General features: G+C 40.2%; 1 protein-coding gene across 2 annotated transcripts in view; it reads left to right on the forward strand.

Annotated features, from left to right (window-relative positions):
- Nucleotides 1–21,480, forward strand: part of KCNH1 (potassium voltage-gated channel subfamily H member 1) — a 181,743-nt gene that overhangs the window by 102,408 nt on the left and 57,855 nt on the right. For both annotated transcript variants that reach the window (XR_008483197.1, XM_054279666.1), the window contains exon 10: nucleotides 914–1,110. Coding sequence is in view for 1 of the 2 variants with exons in the window: in XM_054279666.1 (XP_054135641.1) it covers nucleotides 914–1,110 (197 nt within the window). In the remaining variant the exon portion in view is untranslated. The remainder of the gene's footprint in view (nucleotides 1–913; nucleotides 1,111–21,480) is intronic.

Here is a 21,480-nt window from a genome sequence, read left to right on the forward strand (position 1 = left end):
AACAAGTGAATATTCCTTTTTTGTTAGCATTATGTATTGGAAAACAGAGGGGAAAAAGACCATTACTCTTGTAAATAAACTTGTAACTTTCTCCTACACAGTCCATTTGTGCCCAGTCTGAAATGGGGTTCAGCCAGTTAAGTTCTGACAATTTCAGGATCGCTCCTCAGCTGGATTTTGGTGTACATGCCCTGCACTGTAGTGCCCAGACTGGTGCAAATGCCATCCTTGCAGTATCCCACAGTATTCACGGCTGCCCCAAGCTCATACAGACATGCACATGGGAAGGGTGTGAGGAAAGGGCTCTTTTCTTCCTTCCAGTGAGAAACAGCTGAACTTTCATGCCTTGCCATTGTTATCTTGGGGATAACTAATTGTGCTCTTCTTGGTTTGGACTCAGTTTAGCTGCAGCCTGTAGCTACACTGATGTGTGATACAGGATGATTTTATTGACACAACAGTGGGTAAATGTTAGCCAGATTAAGAAAAATCAACAACACAGATGTAAGAAACAGATCATTTGTGTGACAGTTAAAAGGAGGAAGGGAAAAACCATTTCCTCTTAATTAATTTCTTTGAAAGAGATCAGAAGAAAATATGCACCGAGAATAAAGCACTTTTCTTGATTTTAAGAAAAAGACCTTTATTGATATTTAAAGGAGACTTGTCACATAGAACTCTTTTAAAGTATGATTTATTCTTATGAAGTTTTGTAGGCTGTTGTAATTAAGAAAAAGATAATGGAAAAAAGTTATCAGTTAAATATTTCAAAGTTGGTTTTTTCCCCAACAGTTTTTTTTTTCCTGAGTGCAAAAGTAGAAGAAACTTGACTGCATGAATGAGATGTTTGTTCTTTTATAATTTTGATGGAAATAGTGCTGTTAATGAAAGCAATGCTGTTGATTTTCTGTAGGCAAAGGAGACGTTTTTGGTGATGTGTTCTGGAAGGAATCGACTCTCGCCCAGTCCTGTGCTAATGTGAGGGCTTTGACTTACTGTGATCTGCATGTGATTAAAAGAGATGCCTTGCAGAAAGTGCTGGAGTTCTACACTGCCTTTTCACACTCCTTCTCCAGAAATCTCATTTTGACCTACAACTTGAGAAAAAGGGTAAGTAGCTGTGATTTTAACATACATCATGTAAATTATCTCACTTTTAAGGACTGTCTGCATGAAAAAAATGGAATGACTTGAGTTCTGGAATTTCTTGTGCACCCTTTTATAAGATGACTTTTCAAAGCGTGCCTGGGATACCCTGCTGGCATATAGAGTCAAAAGGCTCTGAGTATTTATTCCCGTGCTAGCTTCAGAGGGAGCTAGATTGTGTGTATGTGAAAGTATTATACATTTCCAGGAAGTAAACAGGTTCCAGCATCTATGAAAACTGTCATGCACTTGAGATAAACAGTGTTCACTACATAATGCAACTTCAGTTTGTAAAGCAGCTAAAAATATTTTAGAGGTGTTGCCTGAAATCACAAGGAAAATGACAGGGAAGATATAGAATATAATATATGGAACAAAAGTCAAGTACAGTAGACATGATGGAAAAGTAATATGAACATGACATTCTATCAAGAGTTGTTTCTTTGATTATAAGTCACATTTTGGAATTACTTTGCTTATCTATAATATTTCCATTTTCTTATCCTTGATTTTTTGGCTCTTTTCATTCCTTGTTGTGTGCCGTTTCAAGTTATTTTGTCAAATGCAAGTAATCATAATCTAATAGCCCAGTTTAAATCCTCTGTGTAATCTTCAGTGAACAACCTCTGCAGAAATTTATTAAAACTGTAGTGGGTATAATGCAGATGACAGGATTTTATGATGCAAGGTAGAATACAATAATATTACGTTGAAAAGAAATACATTAGAGAACCTGTACTTGCTTTATAGGGGTATTTGAGATCAGCTAAAGAAATATGTTTGATAGGAAACTTTTTTGTTCCTAAAAATGATTCTCTATGGTAATTTCCAGGTGCCAAGTGAGTCCTAGATAATTAGACCTGAAAAAAGAGAAATCTTTTAATATTTTAAATCTATTTTATAAGATTACACTTTTCACCTAGATATTTTTAAAGGTTTTTTTTAATATATAGAATTGGCATACAGAAAGTAAAGTAGTATGATGGTATTTTTTATCTCCATATGTTATCAGTATAAAAGAGTTCAGCTTTTTAGTGTTGGATGAAAGAAGATTGTGTGATCCACACTTTGGTGAAATAAATCAGAGCTCTGGTAGAAAATTGATGTGATTAAAAACTAAGAAGCAAATTTTTACTTGGGGATTTCCTCCTAAGTAGTTTTTTTTCAAGTGAAGGTACACAGCTGCAAGCATATTAAGAGAGATGTCCTGTTAATAAACAGCTCCTTACTCAGTCTCAGTTAATGTAAGAAATAAAATAAATGAAGGAATTTGACATTGCTGTCACCTCAAGAATCAGTATCATTGACTGATTGACTGACATATTTTATAATTAACTCTGTGGCTAATGTGGTAAGATGCTCTCAGAATATATAATTACTTTTTTCTTTCTCAAAAATCTGTAGAAATAGCAAGCTTTGAGGCTTAGAAGGACCAACTTTTTCAAAACTCATAGTAATGCTAGCAGAATTCAATTATTTTTGACCTGATCTGAGCCAAAAGGCCCAGCTTTAGAATCAAATACCTACTCCAGTTGTGCCACTGTCCCTCCATATTTATTAGCATTGCTTTTCCCAGCCCAGGTTACGAAATATTTTTTAACTGTAGCATCAGTAATTCTGTGCTGTCAATTTTCTATACAAAATGTTCCTAATAAAAATGTACATCTTATGATAGCAATTTCCACCCAGTTATTTAAATAATTGGATTTTAATTGAGTTGCAGTCAGCAGAAAAGTGGCATTGATTGATAATGGAAGTGAGAATTTGATGGTTCTAAGTTAACAGACTGTAACACTATTTTATTAAAAGAAGGCTGATTGCAATCAGAATGCAAATGTTAAATAATGTGAATCATATATGCTCTTGGGAATGCGTGGAAGGTACAATACTTTAGCGATCTGAGGTGATGCACTTTAAACGGCAACTTTTTAGAATTTAGAATTTATTCTGGTTTAAATATCTGTGATTTGGTTTTTTATAGAAATAGCTCCCCAGCCTGTCACTTCTAACACTTCTCTGGTCTGTTTCTGCAAATGGAATTTTGTAGAATTAAGATGAACTGGCACCTTCTGTTGGTTACATTTGTGATGTATTGCATATCCTTTAGAGTATAAATACCAGAATTACACTTTTCATTTCAATAAACAGTTCCATCTCTGGCTCCAAAAGCGTTCAATTAGTTGAAACATAGATACTGTATATTCCTCCCAGATATATTAATACAGATTCCAAATACATGAAAAAGCAGCTTTGGGGATTTTTTTTTTCAGAAAGATCTTATGTTTCCAGACTCAGTTACTCCTGTGAGGTGTCCCCATCTTCAGGGCACATATGCCTGTAGCTGGTTGTGGTACTGAGTGCCACTATGCAGGGCTGGGTGATTTTTTTTGTAGCCTGATTTCACTCAGCTTTATCCCCGGCCAGGGTCTATGTACAAATCACCAATGGATGGGACTGCCAGGAACGTCCCTTGAGCTGCTTTATTTTCCAGCATCAGTCTCATTACAGGGTTATGACAATGGGAAGGTGCCAGCAGCTCACATCACAGGCAGCAGACAAAGTACTTAATGTTACAACTTGCTTTATAAGTTTTTTGACCAATCACACAAAGCAAAAGCATATTGACAGTAGTTCTATCCAACCACTATAAGTTCACGTACCTTTGGTTAAAACAATGCCTGCTTACTTCGAATACAATACCTACTTGTAAGCCTTAAGATACAATGCACAGAGCTCCATTATCAAGTTTAGAGCTTCCTAACATCTTGCTAGATAACTTTTCTGTAACTTAGGGAGTTATTCTAGACAAGTGTTAATATACAGACCATTGCTGTATTTGTCCTTACTTTTCTACTTCTTACATAATTTTTCTGCTGACCTATCTCATGGCTGCTGCTTAGCTCTAATCACAGTTCTACTGTCTCTGGGACCTGCCTTTTGTAGATTTCTCAAGACCCTCTGATTTTATGGATTCCCACAATTCCCCCTCTCAGTTCACCTAAAAAGAAACCTTCGTAACTGTTTCATTTATTGCTACTTTGCATTTTGTAGCTTTATTATAGTATATCTGCTTATTACTTTCTTAAAGCATCTTTTTGCTCCACTAAGCATTGCTGTATCACAACACAGCAATTTTAATGCTGTGGAAGTCCAGTCAGTTCAAAGGGCATAAATTATGTCTAATAACAATTACAAGTCATTGTTTGAAAAAGTCTCGTTGATTCCAAGGCCTTAATTCAAAACCTTCCTCCATGTCTACACCTTCATCCACCATCTCTGTGAGATTTTGAAAGCTCTCTGTGAATCCATTTCTTACGTCTCTCTCCTGTGTGATAAAAACTTTGATAGTTTTGTCCATCATTATTACAGCGACCTGAGTGGATCGATGGGGTGGTGAAAGAAAGACGAGAATCTTGTTTCTTGATCAGAAGGCTGGATTTATTGATATATGATATATAATACATTATAACTATACTAATAGGAATAAAGAGAGAAGTTGCAGAGCTTGCTAAGCTAAGAATAGAAAGAAAGAATCTATCACAAAGTTGTGTCCAGGGACTCTGTCCCCAGCTTGCTCCTGTGATTGGCCCTTAATTATAAACATGTGAACATGAACTAATCACAGGTGCATCCTATTGCATTTCACAGCAGCTGATAACAAGTGTTTACATTCTCTTCTGGGGCCCTCAGCTTCCCAGAAAATGCAGAAATCTGAAAGAAAGGATTTCTACGAAAAAATGTCTGCGACACATCATTTGTCACACACACCGAAGTATGCACAGTATTACTACTAATATAACTACCAAAACACCCAACACATATGAACCTATCTTACAAAGTTCTCTCAGCCAAGGTGCAAAGCTCCATTCTTGGAACAAATCATCTAACCAGGATCCACAATCATCTTTAATTGGAGCTGTCAAATCTTTCAGCTTTTGTATGCTTTTGTGGATGGATTCAGAATGATCAGGTTCATACAACACAATCCTTCAAATTCCTTACAACCATGTCCATGTGCCAATAAAAGAAAATCAATTGCTGCTCTATTTTGAAGGGTAGCATGTGTAACACTATTAACATCTGTCAACATATCACTGATTGCAGTGGATATGGCATTGGCTTGTTTACGAACATCCAATCCGATCTAATTGTTTCAATACCATTGCTGAAGCCAGTTGGGGTAAAAACAAACCTGCTGAAACTCCTTTCGCAGCATTTCTGCTGATGGCTGTGACAGAAATAAGCAAACATGGAGGTACATTGGAAGGCACCCAGACTGCTCAGTTGGTCTTTACCTTAGCTGAACCTAGAGCTGGATTTAGGCAAAGTAAAAGGCAACGCGCCTTGTGCTGTTCTTCATACTTGTCTTGAATGTGGTTTGAGCTGGGCTGGGAGGGCAGGACACCTCTGGTCTGTGTATCCCCTTTATGCCTTCCATAGAACAGGCCTGCAGGTGTAAAAGGTTACTGCCTGTGATACTTAAAGACTTTGTGGCCAAGGGAGAAGTTTCCATTGCTCTGTGCTTGGCATGTCATTATTGTCCCTGTCTGTGCTGTGAAAGCAGTTTCCTTTCACTCACTTTCTCAACAAATGCCAGCGAAATATCCTCTTTTCTGAAAGTGTCAGCTTGCTGTCAGGTGACTCCCTGAGCAGTTTCCTCAAGTGACTAAAATCCCTCCTGAAGTTATTAGTTGTCTAGTTACCTCAGAGTGGAACTCAGACTTAGAAAACTTTTTATTTTTCCTAAAGGAAAAGAGAAAGCAGACCTTTAATTAACTCCTTCTGCTGCCAGTCACTGAAATGTTCATCTAAGTGGGAACAGGGGGATTATCATCTGCTGCATCTCTCTTTCCACCCTCCTAAGAAACTGAAACTGCAGTCTGTGTCTGCAGGTGCTGTGTGTTGGATTTGAAGACTTAGCAGCTGAAAGGAAACTGAGAGAGATTTTTCAGAGCAATACTTGCTGTAATAATGTTCTGAAATTAAAGCAGCAGGTTAACTTGGTGTTTCTCTCTGTTTTTGGAATCTTTGAGGGGAACGAGAGTGTAGACACTGGGGGTATTGTGGGATATTCAAGTGACAAACCCTCATGAAGGGTGTGCTGGACAAAGGAAATGCTGCAAGCTGGGAGGGCAGCAGGATTCACAGGCTGGATGGAAGAGATCTGGTTGTTCCCACCAAATATTTAAACACTTCTGGGTTTCCAAACTGGATGTCATAGCTCCAGGTTGGTAGAGCTATAAGAAGAGAAAAGCTTCCTCCATAGCTACCTGTCTTTGGCTTGTGGTGGGTGCAAATTTTCCTCCATAGCTACCAAGTCTTTGCCTTGTGGTGGGGTGCAAGTTTGCTGTCTTTAAGAATGGGAAAGGCCTTTGGCAAATGTTCTGGCTTTGGCAGTTGCTTCTTTCCATGTGCACGAGCTTTGTGACCAATATTAACTTCCACTGGGTTGTACCACCCTGCATTTGCTCATTTCATTCTGCTGCAGCCGTAAATGATGTTATAGCTCAAATGTCTGCTCACACTACATAAATGGGAGAATTCTAATACATAATTTATTAAGCTGAGATTTCTCTAGTAAGCCATTTTAGCCTGGATAGAGATTAAATGACTAATTCTGAATACTTTGGAGTGTCATGATAGAAAGCGCAAGTAGCTTTCCCAGAAGCTGAAATTTGTATCCTAATATAAAAGAAGGAGAGCAGTAGGATCTAGGTATGTTACTGGGATTTTGTTGGAGTGAAAGTGGCAAAGAATATTCTGCATTTTTACAAATCAAACATGATTTAGTGAGTTAGAGCCAAAGCTCCTAGTCTGAACATACTTGAGAGAGCAGTGATTGTAACAGAATAGTCTCTCTCCTTGGCAGTGTAACAGTACTTGCTTTTGTACATTTAGAGGTGTGTGTATTCTATGGTATTCCAACTGTGCCAGTGGACAGGACTCCCAGCATCTCTTTCAGAAAGCATTTTTGAAATGTAATTGTGCTTTCCTCTTCAGCATTAGCTTAATCTTTCTTCTTTTGATAGTGTAAGCTCTAACTAGAGAGAGAACCTCTCTCAAATACTAAATTTCAGCTAGGAGTGCCTCAAACACTGATTTTAAATCTCAGTGGGTATTGGAAGCAGTTTGTTTTCAAAGGGGCAGTCCATGGCCTTATATTCTGCCTTTTCACATGACAAGTTTTAAAATTCTTTTTCATGATGGAGGTTCAAAATGGTATCTCAGAATTTTTTCTGGTACACAAAAGCCAGAATTGCTGGAAGGTTTCAACAAAGCTTTCTTACACTGAGAAGAGAAAGGTTTTAATTTTAGAATCTTGTCCCATTTGATGATGGATTTCATAATGGTCAAACTGACAGCCTGCTTCTTTCTCTTGTGTTTGTACTCACCAAAACAATCCCACAAATCCCAAATCCTGTGGGAAGAGGATTTTGATGTTTGACTGGCATGCATGTTACAGCACTGAAAACTGAGGACGTTGGACATGACTGAGATGTCTGGAAGGGCCTGTGGCTTGTGAATTATGCCAAATTCCCAAGGAGGCAAAGTTGTCAATTTCCAAAAAAACTGTCCAAATGTAAATTAACAGTTAAGCACTGTGTTCTTTCCCATGCTGCTTTTTAAAAGCTGTTCAGGGAGTCGGATACTCTCGTATACACAGTTTCTTTATGTCAGTCTAAACAAAATGTATTTTATTCTGGTTCATCATTATTAGATTCCATATTGCATTTCTGAATCTTTTCTCTGGCCTTGGACATCTTAACTCCTATCTCTGACAGAGAACTGTCTCGCTGGCCCTCAGATTTTTGGTCAAATAGACTTTACACTCTGTACTGAAAATGCTCTGAGGCACTGTGTGTGTCATAAAGTTTGCACATCTTCTGTGGATGATTTTAGTGCTATGTCTGTCAATGAACTGAAGCCTCGTGCTCTCAGTAGGACCTCGGATTTCTTCCTCCTCTGTACTTTGTTGGACCCGTTCAGGTAAAGCATTACCACCCACCCTTAGAGAGGATTTGATGAGCTGCAAGCTTTTAACATTCATACACCTACAGTGATTGTTGGTGTATGTGATTGTGTTCAAGCCAAAGTAACTCCATTGTCTATTTTCCAAAAGTTCCAGAATTCTAAACTTGTTTCTGTTCTATTTAATGCTCATGGCCTGGAGCCCTAGAGAGAGGAAGATCTGGCTACAAATAGTTTACATAGTGAGGATGTGTGTGTACAGTAGAAAACATAATTGACTAGGAAGTATAAAACACTGTGGTGGGTTGACCTTGGCTGGTTACCAGGTGCCCACCAGGCCTCTCAATCACTTCCCCCTTCTCAACAGAACCAGGAGAGGAAAATAAGATGAAAAGTTTGTGAGTTGAGAGATAAGGACAAGGAGATGACTTACCTGTTGCCATCATGGGCAAACCAAATTTGACTGAAGGAAATTAATTTAATTTATTACCAATTAATCAGACTGGGATAACGACAGATAAGAAAAAAATCTAAAAACCACTTTCTGCCCATTCTTTCCCTTCTTCCCACGCACAAATTCACTCCCAAGTCTTCTGTCTCCTTCCCCTGAGCAGTACAGGGAGGTGGGGAATGGGGGCTGTGGTCGGTTCCTAATGCGTGTTCTCTGCCATTCCTTTCTCTTCACACTCACCCTGCTCCAGCATGAGGTCCCTCTCAAGGGAGACAGTCCCTCACAAACTTGTCCAATGTATGTCCCTTCCCACAGGCAGCAGTTCTTGGAAGTGCCCCAGTGCAGGTCCCTTCCAGGGGGAGCAGTCCTTCTGGAGCTGCTCCAGCATGCATCCCTTGGGGAGCCACAGGTCCTGGCCAGAGGACCTGCTCCTTCCCAGGCCCCCTCAGTGCCTGCAGGTGGATGTCTGCTCCACCAGGGGCTTCCATGAGCCACAGGGGATAACCTGCAGCTCCACAGTCTCCACCGTGGTCATCACCATGGGTCGCAGGAAAATCTCTGCTCCAGCCCCTGGAGTGCCTCCTCCTCCTCCCCCTGCTTCTTCTGTGACCGTGGTGTCTGCAGAGTTTCTTTCACATGTTCTCACTTCTCTCTCTCAGCTGCTGTAGTGCAGCAGTGCTTTTTTACTCTTTCCTAAATGTGTTACCACAGAGGTGCTGCTGCCATTGCTGATGGGCTCAGCCAGGTCAGCCTTGGAGCAAACCACAACTCGCTGGGTCCTACACGGGGACAGGTCCTGGTGCCTTCTCACTGAAGCCACCTCTGCAGCCTGTCTGCCATCAAACCCTCACCACACAGACCCAAACCACACAACAAAGCTGTTCTGTTACTCACTGCATGCCATGTTGTCATGTAAATTTTAGCTTAGATAAAGCTCTGTGGGTAAGTAGCAAAATGCTTCTTCAGAATGCTCTTAAATGACTAATCCCTTCTAAACTGATTTAATGAATTCATCACATGTTTGAGATGCCTTCTGCTACTATGAATAATGAGTAATTTTCATACATTTAGGTGCTGTAGTATAATGTCTGCACAGTTGTTATAAAGAAGTAACTTAGTATGCCATGCAGAGCAAGCTGTGTATTTCTTCATAGAAATATTGAGGTGTTGAAGTTCTGATAGGCCATTCATTAGCAAATCCCATTAAAAGCAATGCAGTCGTCAATAGATATTATTAATCATCAATAAAATTGATGGAAGAGCTGGTATGGGTGAAATTCAACTTCCAAATCACCTTAAAATGGAAGAATATGATTCTTTTATGAAGCTGGTGCTAAAACCATAACTGCCTTGACTTATCTTCAGTTAAGAGAATATTTCCTATTCTGTGCTATTGTAGATTTATAGGTTTTCCCATGCTGTCACTAAATTCTTTACTATCATTTGCACTCTGATCACTGAATTAGGAAATAAATTTGTGCTGACTAAATTTGTAAGCCCAGAATTCTGACTATTTGACAAGGTGTTTTCTAACATAAAAACATGGAAAACTATGTTAGTGTTAAGTCAATAAAGACATTCCAATTCTATGTCAGTACTTGGAAGGAAAATGCAGTAAACAGAAAGAGTTCTGGTCAACCAGAAATTAGAGTTAAGCACTTCATTCATCAATCCAGAAACTGAATTGATGCTTGGTTTGTTTTTATCACGTTTTGAGGACATCTGCTTGAATTGTCTTTGAAATGTTTTTTTGTCAGTGACTCATAAAATACTCAGTCTTAAATATAAAATAAAAAATTCTGACTTTTTAAAAATCTGTCGAGTGTCCTTAAAGTTTTTCTATAAATGAGAAAGCTGTTTTGAATAGATGAAAAATGCTCTTAACAAGGTTGATGGTGAATTAAAATAAAATTTGTTTTCATACTGTTTTAATCCTTAAAAAAGACACATTTGGCTTTTGTGAAGCTATTTTCAGATGAGTAATAGAAAGTTGACGTTAAAAAAAGGTTTTGTCTCATTTAAACATGAGACGCACACCCACACCAACTTGTTTATCCCAACAGAAGAAAATGCATTACTTTGATTTTTACCCTCCTCCACCCACATAGACTAAAGCGTAGAAATAATTTTAATACAGAGAAAGGTTATTCAGAGTGAATGAGGATTCCCCAGAATAGCTCCCCCAAGCCTTTTTAAAATAGAAAATGCATTTCCTAGGAATTGAGGAAGTTCTAAATGTTGGCCCACCACCAGGGACAGAAGACAATAATCCAAAAGAGTGTAGCTGCTCTTACACAGTCTGGGAATCTAGTCTTCCTTGTGAAAAGAGTGAAAGGAAGGATTAATCCCAATTTTAAACTCATACTTTTCCTTACTAATGTGTTGATTTAGAGAAGTAGAAGTGCAATATGTGGAGTCAGTCTGCATGGTGTGTTCAGTATGCGCATGCGCTCCACCACCTGCTCGCAGTCAAGTGGAATGGGGTCCTTTAGTCCAACCCTCCACCAAGCTTGCAGAGAAGGGACTTTCCAGGGGAATTCAAGGAATTCCTACCCTTTCTCCAAAGCAATCATCTGCTTACCATGACTGAATGGTGAGAGTTTGAAAATTTTTCTGTGTTTCCAATTTAAAAAACAAGGTACAAGGTTTTTTTGGTGCCTGCCATCTCTGTCTGTGTATAAGAGAGTGTGTGTGTGTGTGTGTGTGTGTGTGTGTGTGTGTGTGTGTGTACATATATATGAATATATCTATATACAGTGACTGACTTATTGCTGAAGCTCCCAAGTAATTCCAATGTCACACATACTCTCTAAATATTAATGTTGCTGCCCAGGCTTTTTTGCATGTGTGTGCCACATTCTATCATGTATTATAATTGCACTAATTATGTTTATGTCATGGTAACCTCTGTGGCCTGGTGGGTTTATGTTTTGGTATAACCTGGTGCTTCACTGTGAAGCACTACTGACCAAGCAAATGACAGAACAGTGACTTGATACCCTCCATTTTTCTAAAAATGATTTTTTCTGGTCTGGGAAGCAGCTGGGTCCAGGACAAAACTTATTAAAAGGAAATTATTTCCTGGCATAACAGCTTTGACCTTCTGGTCTCCTCTAGGGTCACTAAGGGCTGAACTCATATGACTGCAGATCCAAACACAACCTGTTCAAGGTACTCCATGAAGGAGAGAAAATGCAGATAACTGTGCAATATGAAAGCTGAGTTATGTTGGCTAACATACATGTTTGAGCAATCAAACTTTATGATCTAAGTGATCCAATTGATCCTTTTTGGCACTGGAATGAAAGCTGAAATAACTGCTCCCTATGGGACAACAAACAAACAAAAAAAAAGGAAAGCAGAAGAAACTAAGCTCTGGAGGTTGCAGCTAGGTTGTATAGAGACTTTGTGATCCTTGCTCCAGACCAAATGCTTCCTCCCAGTCCTCTTTTCTTGCTGAAATGTTCTGTCCTGTTTTCTTGCTGAAATGTTGAGACTTTGTCATAACTATGAGCTCTTGGACAAGACAAAGGAGGTCCTTCCCCTCTCTGTGTGCCTCAGCCAGGTCTCCATAGTTCCTCTAAGGGCTCTATTTGCTATGCCACATGATGGGCATAAAAGAAATAGTTCACCTTAAATGCAACAAAAAAATCCTGTTAAGATTTTGTGTGAACCAAAGCAGTTTCCCAGTTTGACAGCAAACACTGAGAGGTCAAACTAACCTGTGTGGGTAGACAGCTGATGTTTTTCCTGTCTCCATCCTTGAGAATCAGCCTTTGAGCTGCCTCTGGATGAGCATCTTGCTGGGGAAGAGCAGCCAGGAGCGTGCCACACTGCTCAGCCTCAGGCCTGCTGCCAGAAGTCACGCAGGTACCTGGGTGTCTGATGTCAGCCTGCTCTACAGGCTGCTGCCATTCCAGGCTTTGGAGTGTTTGATTCTGCATCTGAAGTGGAGTAACAACAAGGCGTGGCCTTGTGAGAGTTTCTGAATTTGAAATCCAGCACGCTTTGCCCTCATGGGAATGAACCAATTGCAAACAAAACTGGATAGGGCACCTTGCCAGTCATCTGCTGGAACTGTGGCTACCAACTGTTCCTTCAGCTAGTCTAGTGTTAAGGAGTGTGTTGGTGCCTCATGTAAAAACTTTGAGAAATACATTGAGAGTAGGATCACAAATCATCCCCTCTTATTTGGTGTTAATTTTGCAGCCAGCAACTGGGGTTTTGTTCAAACTGTGTATGATTCCTTCCTCAAAAGGAATGTGCTATGTCAAACATCTGTTTGAATTCAGATTTTCAAACAGAAATGTGACACTGATGTAGAATGTAAAATCCCTATAAAAGTGAATGTACTAAGCTTTTTTTTGAGTAGGTTTTTCTAAATTAGCAGACTGCAGAGGAGTCTTAGCTCCACTTGAAAATACTAGTATTCTCCCTCTTATAGTGGTTATTTTTTGTTGTTCCAATTAATTTTCTCTTTTGCTTTTTACATTACAAAATGGGGTGTGAACTTTAGCATCTTGTGTGTTTATATATGTGTATATATAAAAATATAAGGACATACACACTATATATATATATCTACACACACACACATATACATATATATACACATATATATATACATATACATATACACATATATATACAGTGGTAGGCTACTCTGAGTATACTCAGTGTGCCCAAGTGTTGTCCTTATAGGACTTGGAATGGGAATTTCACTATCCCCAAACAGCCATGCAGCTGGACATGAAGGGATCGTAATTAACCACAGGTCCAAACCCACTGTCTCTCTATGCAGCTGTGAGAATGCATAATGTTTTCACCAGGTTTTTATCAGGGGCTAAGTCTGCTAAATCCATTTTTAATTAGTACAGCATTATGAATGTGAAAACCCAATACCCAATTAAAGAAGTGTTTGGACTGTAATACCACCATATACCTTTGTAGTTCTTTTTGTTGCCATCTCCTGGGGTCTTTTCCAAACACAGAAAGCAAGCATTCCACACATGCACTTTTCCAACTCTTTGTGACTTGGCAAACCACATCTACATTTCCCCAGCATTTCCCAACCTGGCTTTACCTTGCAATTCATTTAAACATATTGTTCCTCCATCTTAAAATTTCAGAGGATGTGCTTCCACCACTCTGATGTAGTTCATGGTTGGCCATTTCTCCCATATGCTCTGTAATAAATATACTACACAACAAAATCTTTTCATTACTCATTTACACAGCTGATGCCAGAGAATCCAAGAAAATTTCTGCCTCAATAATTTTGCAATACGTCAGATGGTGTACTTTTAAAAGCATTTTCTTTGTGTGAAAATATAGAATTATGTTCCCCTTTTGGAACCTTCTTTTTTACTTTGTTTCTTAAAACAACCCACAAAAAACCAAACCCAAACAAAATACTGTAAAAGGATCTAATGTTATACCCAGGTTGACTGGCATAGATACATCTGTGTCTCCCACCTTCAAGGCTGATGCCTGGATTTAGTATAAAATTTAAATGTCGTGTAAATTGAAGCATTCTTTGTAGTGCTGTAGAAGCGAGCTTGTTGCAGTCATCCTCTAAGTGGGGAGATGTGCAATTTGTTGTTTTTCAAGGTTTTGCTGTTACCTCACAGTAACTGCAAAGATGTTATTTACGGCCAGTTATTATCTTGATTAATGAAAACAAAATTGCTGTTGATTTCCATCACATACTTGATCAGATGGTTGGCTAGAGTGGAAATATGAGGATGTTGTAACCTTTGGTCATGCTAAGATGCAAAGCAATAACAGAGGAAGAAAATAATGTTAGCTCTAACAAATGGATATTGGTTTTGCCATTAGAAATTTGGTGTAGGCCAGAAATATTAACCTTTGGTTTTCCTTGCCTGCATTTTTCAAATTGCTTAAGCAGCAAATCTTGTAGGAGTAAAAGTTTCAGTGGCTTACATGTTCTCAGGAATTATCCTGTACCCTTTCTGAAAGGGGAGATTCCCATTTAGTCCAATGACAAATTCATGGAGTGAATGGAAGAAGAAATAATGAATGGAATGTCATTTGGGATCAATTATATCCTGTAACATAAAAGCATTATAGTGGTCTTTTTCAGCAACCTTGAAAATGGCCATTTGTGTTTGACAGTCAAAATAGTTCATAAATGACCTTCAGCATTCATACCCAAACTGTTCTGTAACACAGATGCAGCCATGAAGGGAGTCTGGAGAACTTGTGGCTTCTGGTTGGTAGTATATTCCCAAAATTTATAAAATTTGCCTAAATTTGCAATTACTCTGTCATTTATGTAGCATATTTGTTAGTGATGTGAAGGCATAACTTCAGAAATACTGAGGGGGTGTTTCTTGGTATGCTGTCTGAGAATCTCCTTAAATATTGCATATTGCTTGTTTCATCACATTTTCCAATCAGTAAGATTTTCCAAACCCCATCATGCTCTTCAGAGAACTGTTCAGAAAAAACACTTTGTAGAATTATAAGGCCCCTACCAAATTAGCTTTAATAATATTTTCATTTTATTACATATTGGAATTTTTTTTCTGGACATTTTAAGGTATACAGATGGAGTACTTCCTCCAGAGGGCTCATATGGGGCTATATTTCTTTAGTTCCTTTTTTATAAGATACTGAATGATTTATTCTCCTTATGTGAGGGGAAACTGAAATGTAGAGGATTAAGTGACTTGCTGTCTTGTACAGTGATCCTCAGTGACAAGGAGGAATGGAACCAGGATTTTGTAGTCATATGCTGTACTTTGTGTAGAAGACCTTTGAAGGTCTGCAGCACGTGGCATAGGATGTGAAATTATGCTTTGTGTAGTGGAAGAGCAGACTGATTTTGTGCTGCAGTCTTGCTAAGGGCCTTGTGTCTGCTTTGAAACAAAACCCAGGCTGTAAGTATTTAATAGTGCATACAAGTGTGCTAAAGAAGGCAGCTGAATGAGCAAAGACAAGGACAGGGCTGTCAGGAGAGGCCAGAAAAAAAGTGCTTGAAACACAGGCTTGGCCTTCTTCCCCTTGTCGAATGCTGCATGTACCAAGAGAGCCTCTCAGCAGAGAAGCTAGTTAAACAGAGAAAGAGGCAGGAGATAAGGGGAGCATCTGGTGTCTCTCCATGGAGGTGGGTGAAAGAAATCTGGATGAATGGAGCAGCTGATGCTCTGTGATCCACAAAGCTATAGGACAGCAGTTGGTGACTGGGGAGAGACACAGCTCAGTGTTTCAGTTTTACTACACCAGGCGGACACAATAAAAACAATAAAGAGCAACCTCAAATTACCTCACCAACTTTTCCCCTATCTGGCCCTCAAAGAAACCCTTCAGACTGCACCCTTTGACAGCCTGTCTGCCCCTGCTTTCTGGCAGCAGAAGCTGCAATACAGCAACATCTACACTCTCATGATCCCCAAGGAATATTATTAAAGCAGCCAGCAGAAGAACATGAAGATGTCTGGTGACATTACTGGTCCTTTTTCAGCTGTCTGTATCCAAAGTTGCTCTAGTACCTAAGACTTAGAAAGTCTGACACGAGACCATGGTGTTATCCACTGCATTGTGTCCTATGGCTCCATAACACATCCTTAAGCCAGGGCCCAATATAGAATAGTGAGAGGGACCCTTAAAGGTCATCTAGTGTGACTGCCCTGCAGTGAGCAGGGACCTCTTCAACTAGATCAGTTCTCCAGAGTCCCATTCAATTAACCTTGAATGTTTTCAGCAATGGGGCATCTACCACCTCACTGGGCAACCTGGTCCCATGATTTACCAAACTTGGTTGTAAAAAATACTGCTACAAAAGGTGTGTGTGGCATGGCTATGAGTCTCCCACTGGACAGGTTGTGCTGCTGGGCCTCTGCCACAGTGGTCATCTAAAGCAATCTTAATTGGTATTTCCACGTGGTACCCAAATAGTGCATGATTGATCCTGGTGCTTCTGCTCCTCCTGTGTGAGCATGAGTGACAAAGCTGCTTTAAGGACCAGAATAGATATAACACTTGCATCCTGCAGCCCTCCCAGTTTAGAGAAACAGCATGTGATCGAGCTGCTGCTCTGTGGTTGCTGGGTGAGTGCCAACTGTGGGTTGCTGAGACTCCCCAGACTCACTTAGCAACTGTGGGATTTGAGAGTGGCTTGTCACACCATGCTCACTGCCTACCCCTGCCTGAGCACAATGCCAGGTCATGTTTTCCTTTGAGATTTACTCTGCATGTGGGATTTGCTGTGCTCTGCCCACCAGCAGCTGAGCCCCACACCTTCTGAGCAGCCTTTGAGGGTGACCTGGGCAGCTGTGTCCCTTCAGACAGGAGGGACATCTCACACTCCATGAACCAAGTCATATTCTGAGTTGTGGGAACACCTTCTCAGGGGACAGGGCTGGAACCAGGAGCCTGAGGAAGCAGGGAGAAGGGTGGTTTTGTTCCCCATGAGCAAACAGGTCTGCTGGAGCAAGCAGCTAGAGATCAGTGGTGGTTGGCTTTTCACGTCCTTGATGAGCCTGGGGAGTCAGGTAAGAAGGACTGACCTCTCAGAGATCTGGATTTCTCCTGATTTCTTTCTCCATTTCCCTCACCTTGCCTGAAGAGATGCTGGCAGGTAGCAGAGCTAGGCAGGATCCCTTCCATAGAACTGCTTTGTGTTGTGGACAACCAATCTGTTATCAGACTAGATTGCCTTAGCTGCCAAGGGTGGTGGGGTCTCGGGCAGTAGGTGCCCTCTCAGGGATGCAGTGAAGAGCAGGTACAGCCTGCTGGACACACCAGGCTGGGCAGCAGCAAAGACAATATTCCTGCTCCAGCCTGAGGCCATCTGGCATGTGCAGATCTTCTGAAAGGGCAGCTTGACAGTGAATATTGGTCATTTTACCATAGAAGTGTCAAAGCTAGTAGGTCTAGAAGAAAATAAGATTTTTACAAACATTACTGTTCTTCTGAGCTATATGGAGGTTTCTAGCACAAACTGTTCAAAACAAACCCTCTTGATTTGAAATCTAGCACAGTTCAGTGCAGGGTATTTCATGGTTTATGGAGCTGTGTAGTAAAAAACAAATAGGAGTAGTTCTTATGTCTGGGAGCCTCCTCAAATGGATCTGACACCAGTGGTGAACACTTCTACTGAAGAAATTCCTGGTCCTTCTTTAACCAGAGGTTTTTAGTCTCTTTATTTTGTAAATGCTGAATATGTATTCTGCATGTTCAGTAAGGCAAGACTGAGCAGATGGGAGTAGGGTGCAAAGATGCAATAGTAATGATAATGATAAACTAAACAAATTACCTTTGTAATGTAAAGAAAGCTAATGTTAGTCATTATTTGACTGTTGCTGGATCCATGACTCTTTAGTTCCCGTGTGCTTATCTTAGGACATACTAATCATGATTGCATTAGGAAGCTTCCCATTTTATTTTTTGTTTAGGGTATTGATATGGCAACTTTCATTAAATGCAGAAAAAGAGTAACACTTTAATAGCATAATATTAATTGTTTAAGATTGTTTTGTGACATAAATATTCTTTGTTCCACATTAAAAAGCTTCAATTGCCTTTATACATCCTAAGTGATTTAGAGAAACAGACAAATGATTTAATTTTGATTTTGTTTTATACTCCAATGAAACAAACAACAGATTTGGAACAAGCTGCTTGCTAGACATTGGAAATTAAACTGCTCTTTTTATTGGGCACTGGTAAAGCATCTCTGCTTTTCCTGATGGCAGACAAGCATGAAATACATTGACTCATGCTTGTGAGGGTGCCATCAAGCTCCTTTTATTTCCTTGATTATGATTCTAGTGCTGCCACCCAGGCAGGAGCTCCCATTTGATTTCCCTTGAAACCTGTGCTTTCCAGAGAACATCTCCCCTCTACAACCTGGCGTGAGTTACATTGTGAGGGATGGAGTTACGGGGCTCTACAAAGCTTGTAATTTAAAGCACTGAATGCAGAACAGCCAAGCTTTTTTTTACCCCTTTAGCTAGGGATCTGCCTGCATGCAGCATTAGGTGAGCCTGGAGCTTTGGGAAACAACAATAGCGCAATTTTAACTGATAAACCTGTTTTGATAAGGCCACTGTTGAAACCAAGGTTTTGATGACTGAGTGTGATACTGTGAAGAACTCTTGTTCAGGTCACTCTTGGGCCTTTGTAGGTCTTCTCAAAACTGAAAGCAGCAGTGGCAGCTTTTTGCAGAGGGGTGGGAGCTTGGGGTGAGCGAACCACTCACCCAAGTGCCTGGAGCGATCCTGAGTGCTTCTTATCTGGTTTGCTTAATGCAATCCAAGATTAAACGTTTAAAGGCAGGTTTCTTGCTTGCATGGCACTTTTTCAGGCTCTAAAAGTGCTATAAATAACCTATTCTCACCTGATTGGTTTCAGTTCTTGTACCAATAAAATATTTGCTTTTTTTGTCTTCTTTTTTTAGTTCTGTCCCGGTATATGAAGACTTTCACTGCCTTTATCACTGTGTTATTCCAGGATCTTTTGGTGAAGCACAAAGCAAACCCACTAACATCTGAACGTCTGCCTCATGTAGTTTATTCTTTCTCATCTCTTTTCCTTGGAGAAGTAAATGTATATTCAGTATCTTGGTTTACTTTGGTTAGGATTTTTAGTACATATATACTAGAGAAGGTGGAGCCTATGCACCAAGAACAGCAAATGGTAATAGCTTCTCAAAAGCAAGGTGAAGTAATTACACCTAATTACATTTTCTTGATGAGATGCATCTTGTGGGCAGTATGGTTATTTTCCCTAGCAGTGAAGGGCTAAAGGGTTGTTCACTGGAATGACTTCTGTCTTTTAGAAGACAATATTTCCTCTCTTAAGTGTTTCAAGAGTGTTACAAATATGACTGTGCAAAGATCAGCAGACACTATGGCAAGCCAATGGATTTCCTTTTTTTTTTTTTTTAAGAAAAACATGCACTTAAAAATATTTCAATCTTCGTGTTTCACAGGGCATTTTATTTGGTATTTCTCTTGATTCTACAAAATTTAAGTGGCTCTGTTAAATATGACTTATGTTCTTCATACCAGTGCTACTGAAGAAAAAAGTGTGTTTCCTCACATGAGAATATTAATTATTGCATGGTCTCTTCAACTACAGAGAAAACTGTTGCTTGTTTCAAAATTGCACAGGGTTTGAAGGTCCAGTTGCCACAGTTGATGTATTTTGGTAATGAACTGAGAGCACTGCCGAAGTCTCTGGGGCTTTTTTAACTGATGTTCTTGCAGCTTCTCTCTTTTTTGCTCTGACTCACATCTTGGATGCTGTATTGTGTAACCTGCCAGCCAATTGCCTGGTATGAAAAATTTAGCCGCAGGGATTATTATTAAGTATGTCTAATAATTTTCATATTTTAGTGATCTATTTTTGGATCATTATGCAACCCACTACTCAGTGGGACTAGGCAGAAAGGATAGGGCAGGACTGGATGCTGACAAACAGACACCACTTGGTGTGCTCAGGCAGGCACTGGGGCCCTCTGGGCACAGGTGCTCTGTTTAAAGCTGTCTTGCTTTGCGGCAGCTTGTCAGAGCCTCCCCCCAAAACAAAGCCATTTTCCCCACTGAAATCTCTGGTCTCTGTGGGCAGGGGGCTGTTGGTAGGACCCTTCTGCTCTCAGGTGGACATGACCCTGAACATAAACCACATGTATTTACGTTTTTGTGTGTAGTAGGGAAGGATGTAAGTGCGATTCAAAACAGTGTCAATACATGCTGGAAACTGCATAGCAAATCACCATATGTTCCAGAGGAAATGCCAGACAAAGTCATGATTGCTTTATATGTGCACAGCTGACTGGCAAGCATTAAGGCAGAGTCATGATGGGGAATGCCATCATATGCTCTTCTTCTCTGTGCTATATCAGAGCATGATTAGAGCCCATCTGCTTCCCTTGGCGCTGGGAAAGGGTAGGAAAACACTCAGCCTGAAGTTTTGCTGCTGGAGCATTCACACCAGGACAAAAGAAGCTAAACCCAAGGAGCTCTCCTAGATATGTTTGTTCTCAATTTCTTTTGAAGTAGAAAATTTTTAAAAATTATTTAAAATTCTCGTGCTTCTGCAACTTGTACAGCTCTGGCTGTGTGTTTGTGCTGTGACAGCCTCATGTTTTCTGGCTGTGTTCTCAGAGCAGGCGTGTCTGGGAACAAACCTCAGCGGTGTGTGCTGCTTGGGCTGCCTAACAGACCTGGGGAGGGGGCAGCAAGCATCTCTGTTCTTTTAAGCTGTGCCAGCGCGGAGTGTTTAGTGCCTCACTAAAGCCCTAAGTGCAGGTGTAAGAGCTGTGGTATTTGCTGACATGTTTGGCAATCTGTTTGCGTTCTTTCCAAACTCTTTAAGGATACTTGAAATATCTGATAGAAAGTCATCGAAATGACTAATGACTCCCTTTTTTTTTCTTTTTCTTTTTTTTTTTTTTTAGCTTTAATTTTAATTAAAGCCGATTTATTTTAAGTACAGTAATTGAGCGTTCTCCAGACTAGGCACCTCTGTGGCCTGGAGTGGCTGTGCACGATAGCATTGACTGCTGTGACACCTACTGGCCGAGGCGGGCAGGGAGAAGCCTCGGGGCGCTTCCTCCATCCCCTTCCCAATGCAATTCCATCTCCTGATGAGCCGGGTCCCTGCGGGAGCGCAGCCGTGGTGCTGTCCCTTGGAACGGCTTCTTTTAGACGTCACCTCCTTCAATGTCCCGGTACTTTGTGCATTAAGAAAGCCAGAAAATCACTCTTCTTTTTGCTTATAGCTCCTGTCCTTTCCATTCCTAATAACTCTTTAATCTTCACCCTCTTTGTTTCATCTGTCTTACCGTTACTCAAGTTTCTTTTTTATCGTCCCCTAATAGTATTGGGAACTGCAGGAAGTCACTTTGAAGCCTACTCTGAATTGCCTTCCTCTCCTAGAACAGT

Source organism: Melozone crissalis, unplaced genomic scaffold (assembly GCF_028551555.1).
Source record: "Melozone crissalis strain CALT ecotype California unplaced genomic scaffold, PUWL_Pcris_2 ptg000027l_1, whole genome shotgun sequence".
Classification (NCBI taxonomy): Eukaryota; Metazoa; Chordata; class Aves; order Passeriformes; family Passerellidae; genus Melozone; species Melozone crissalis.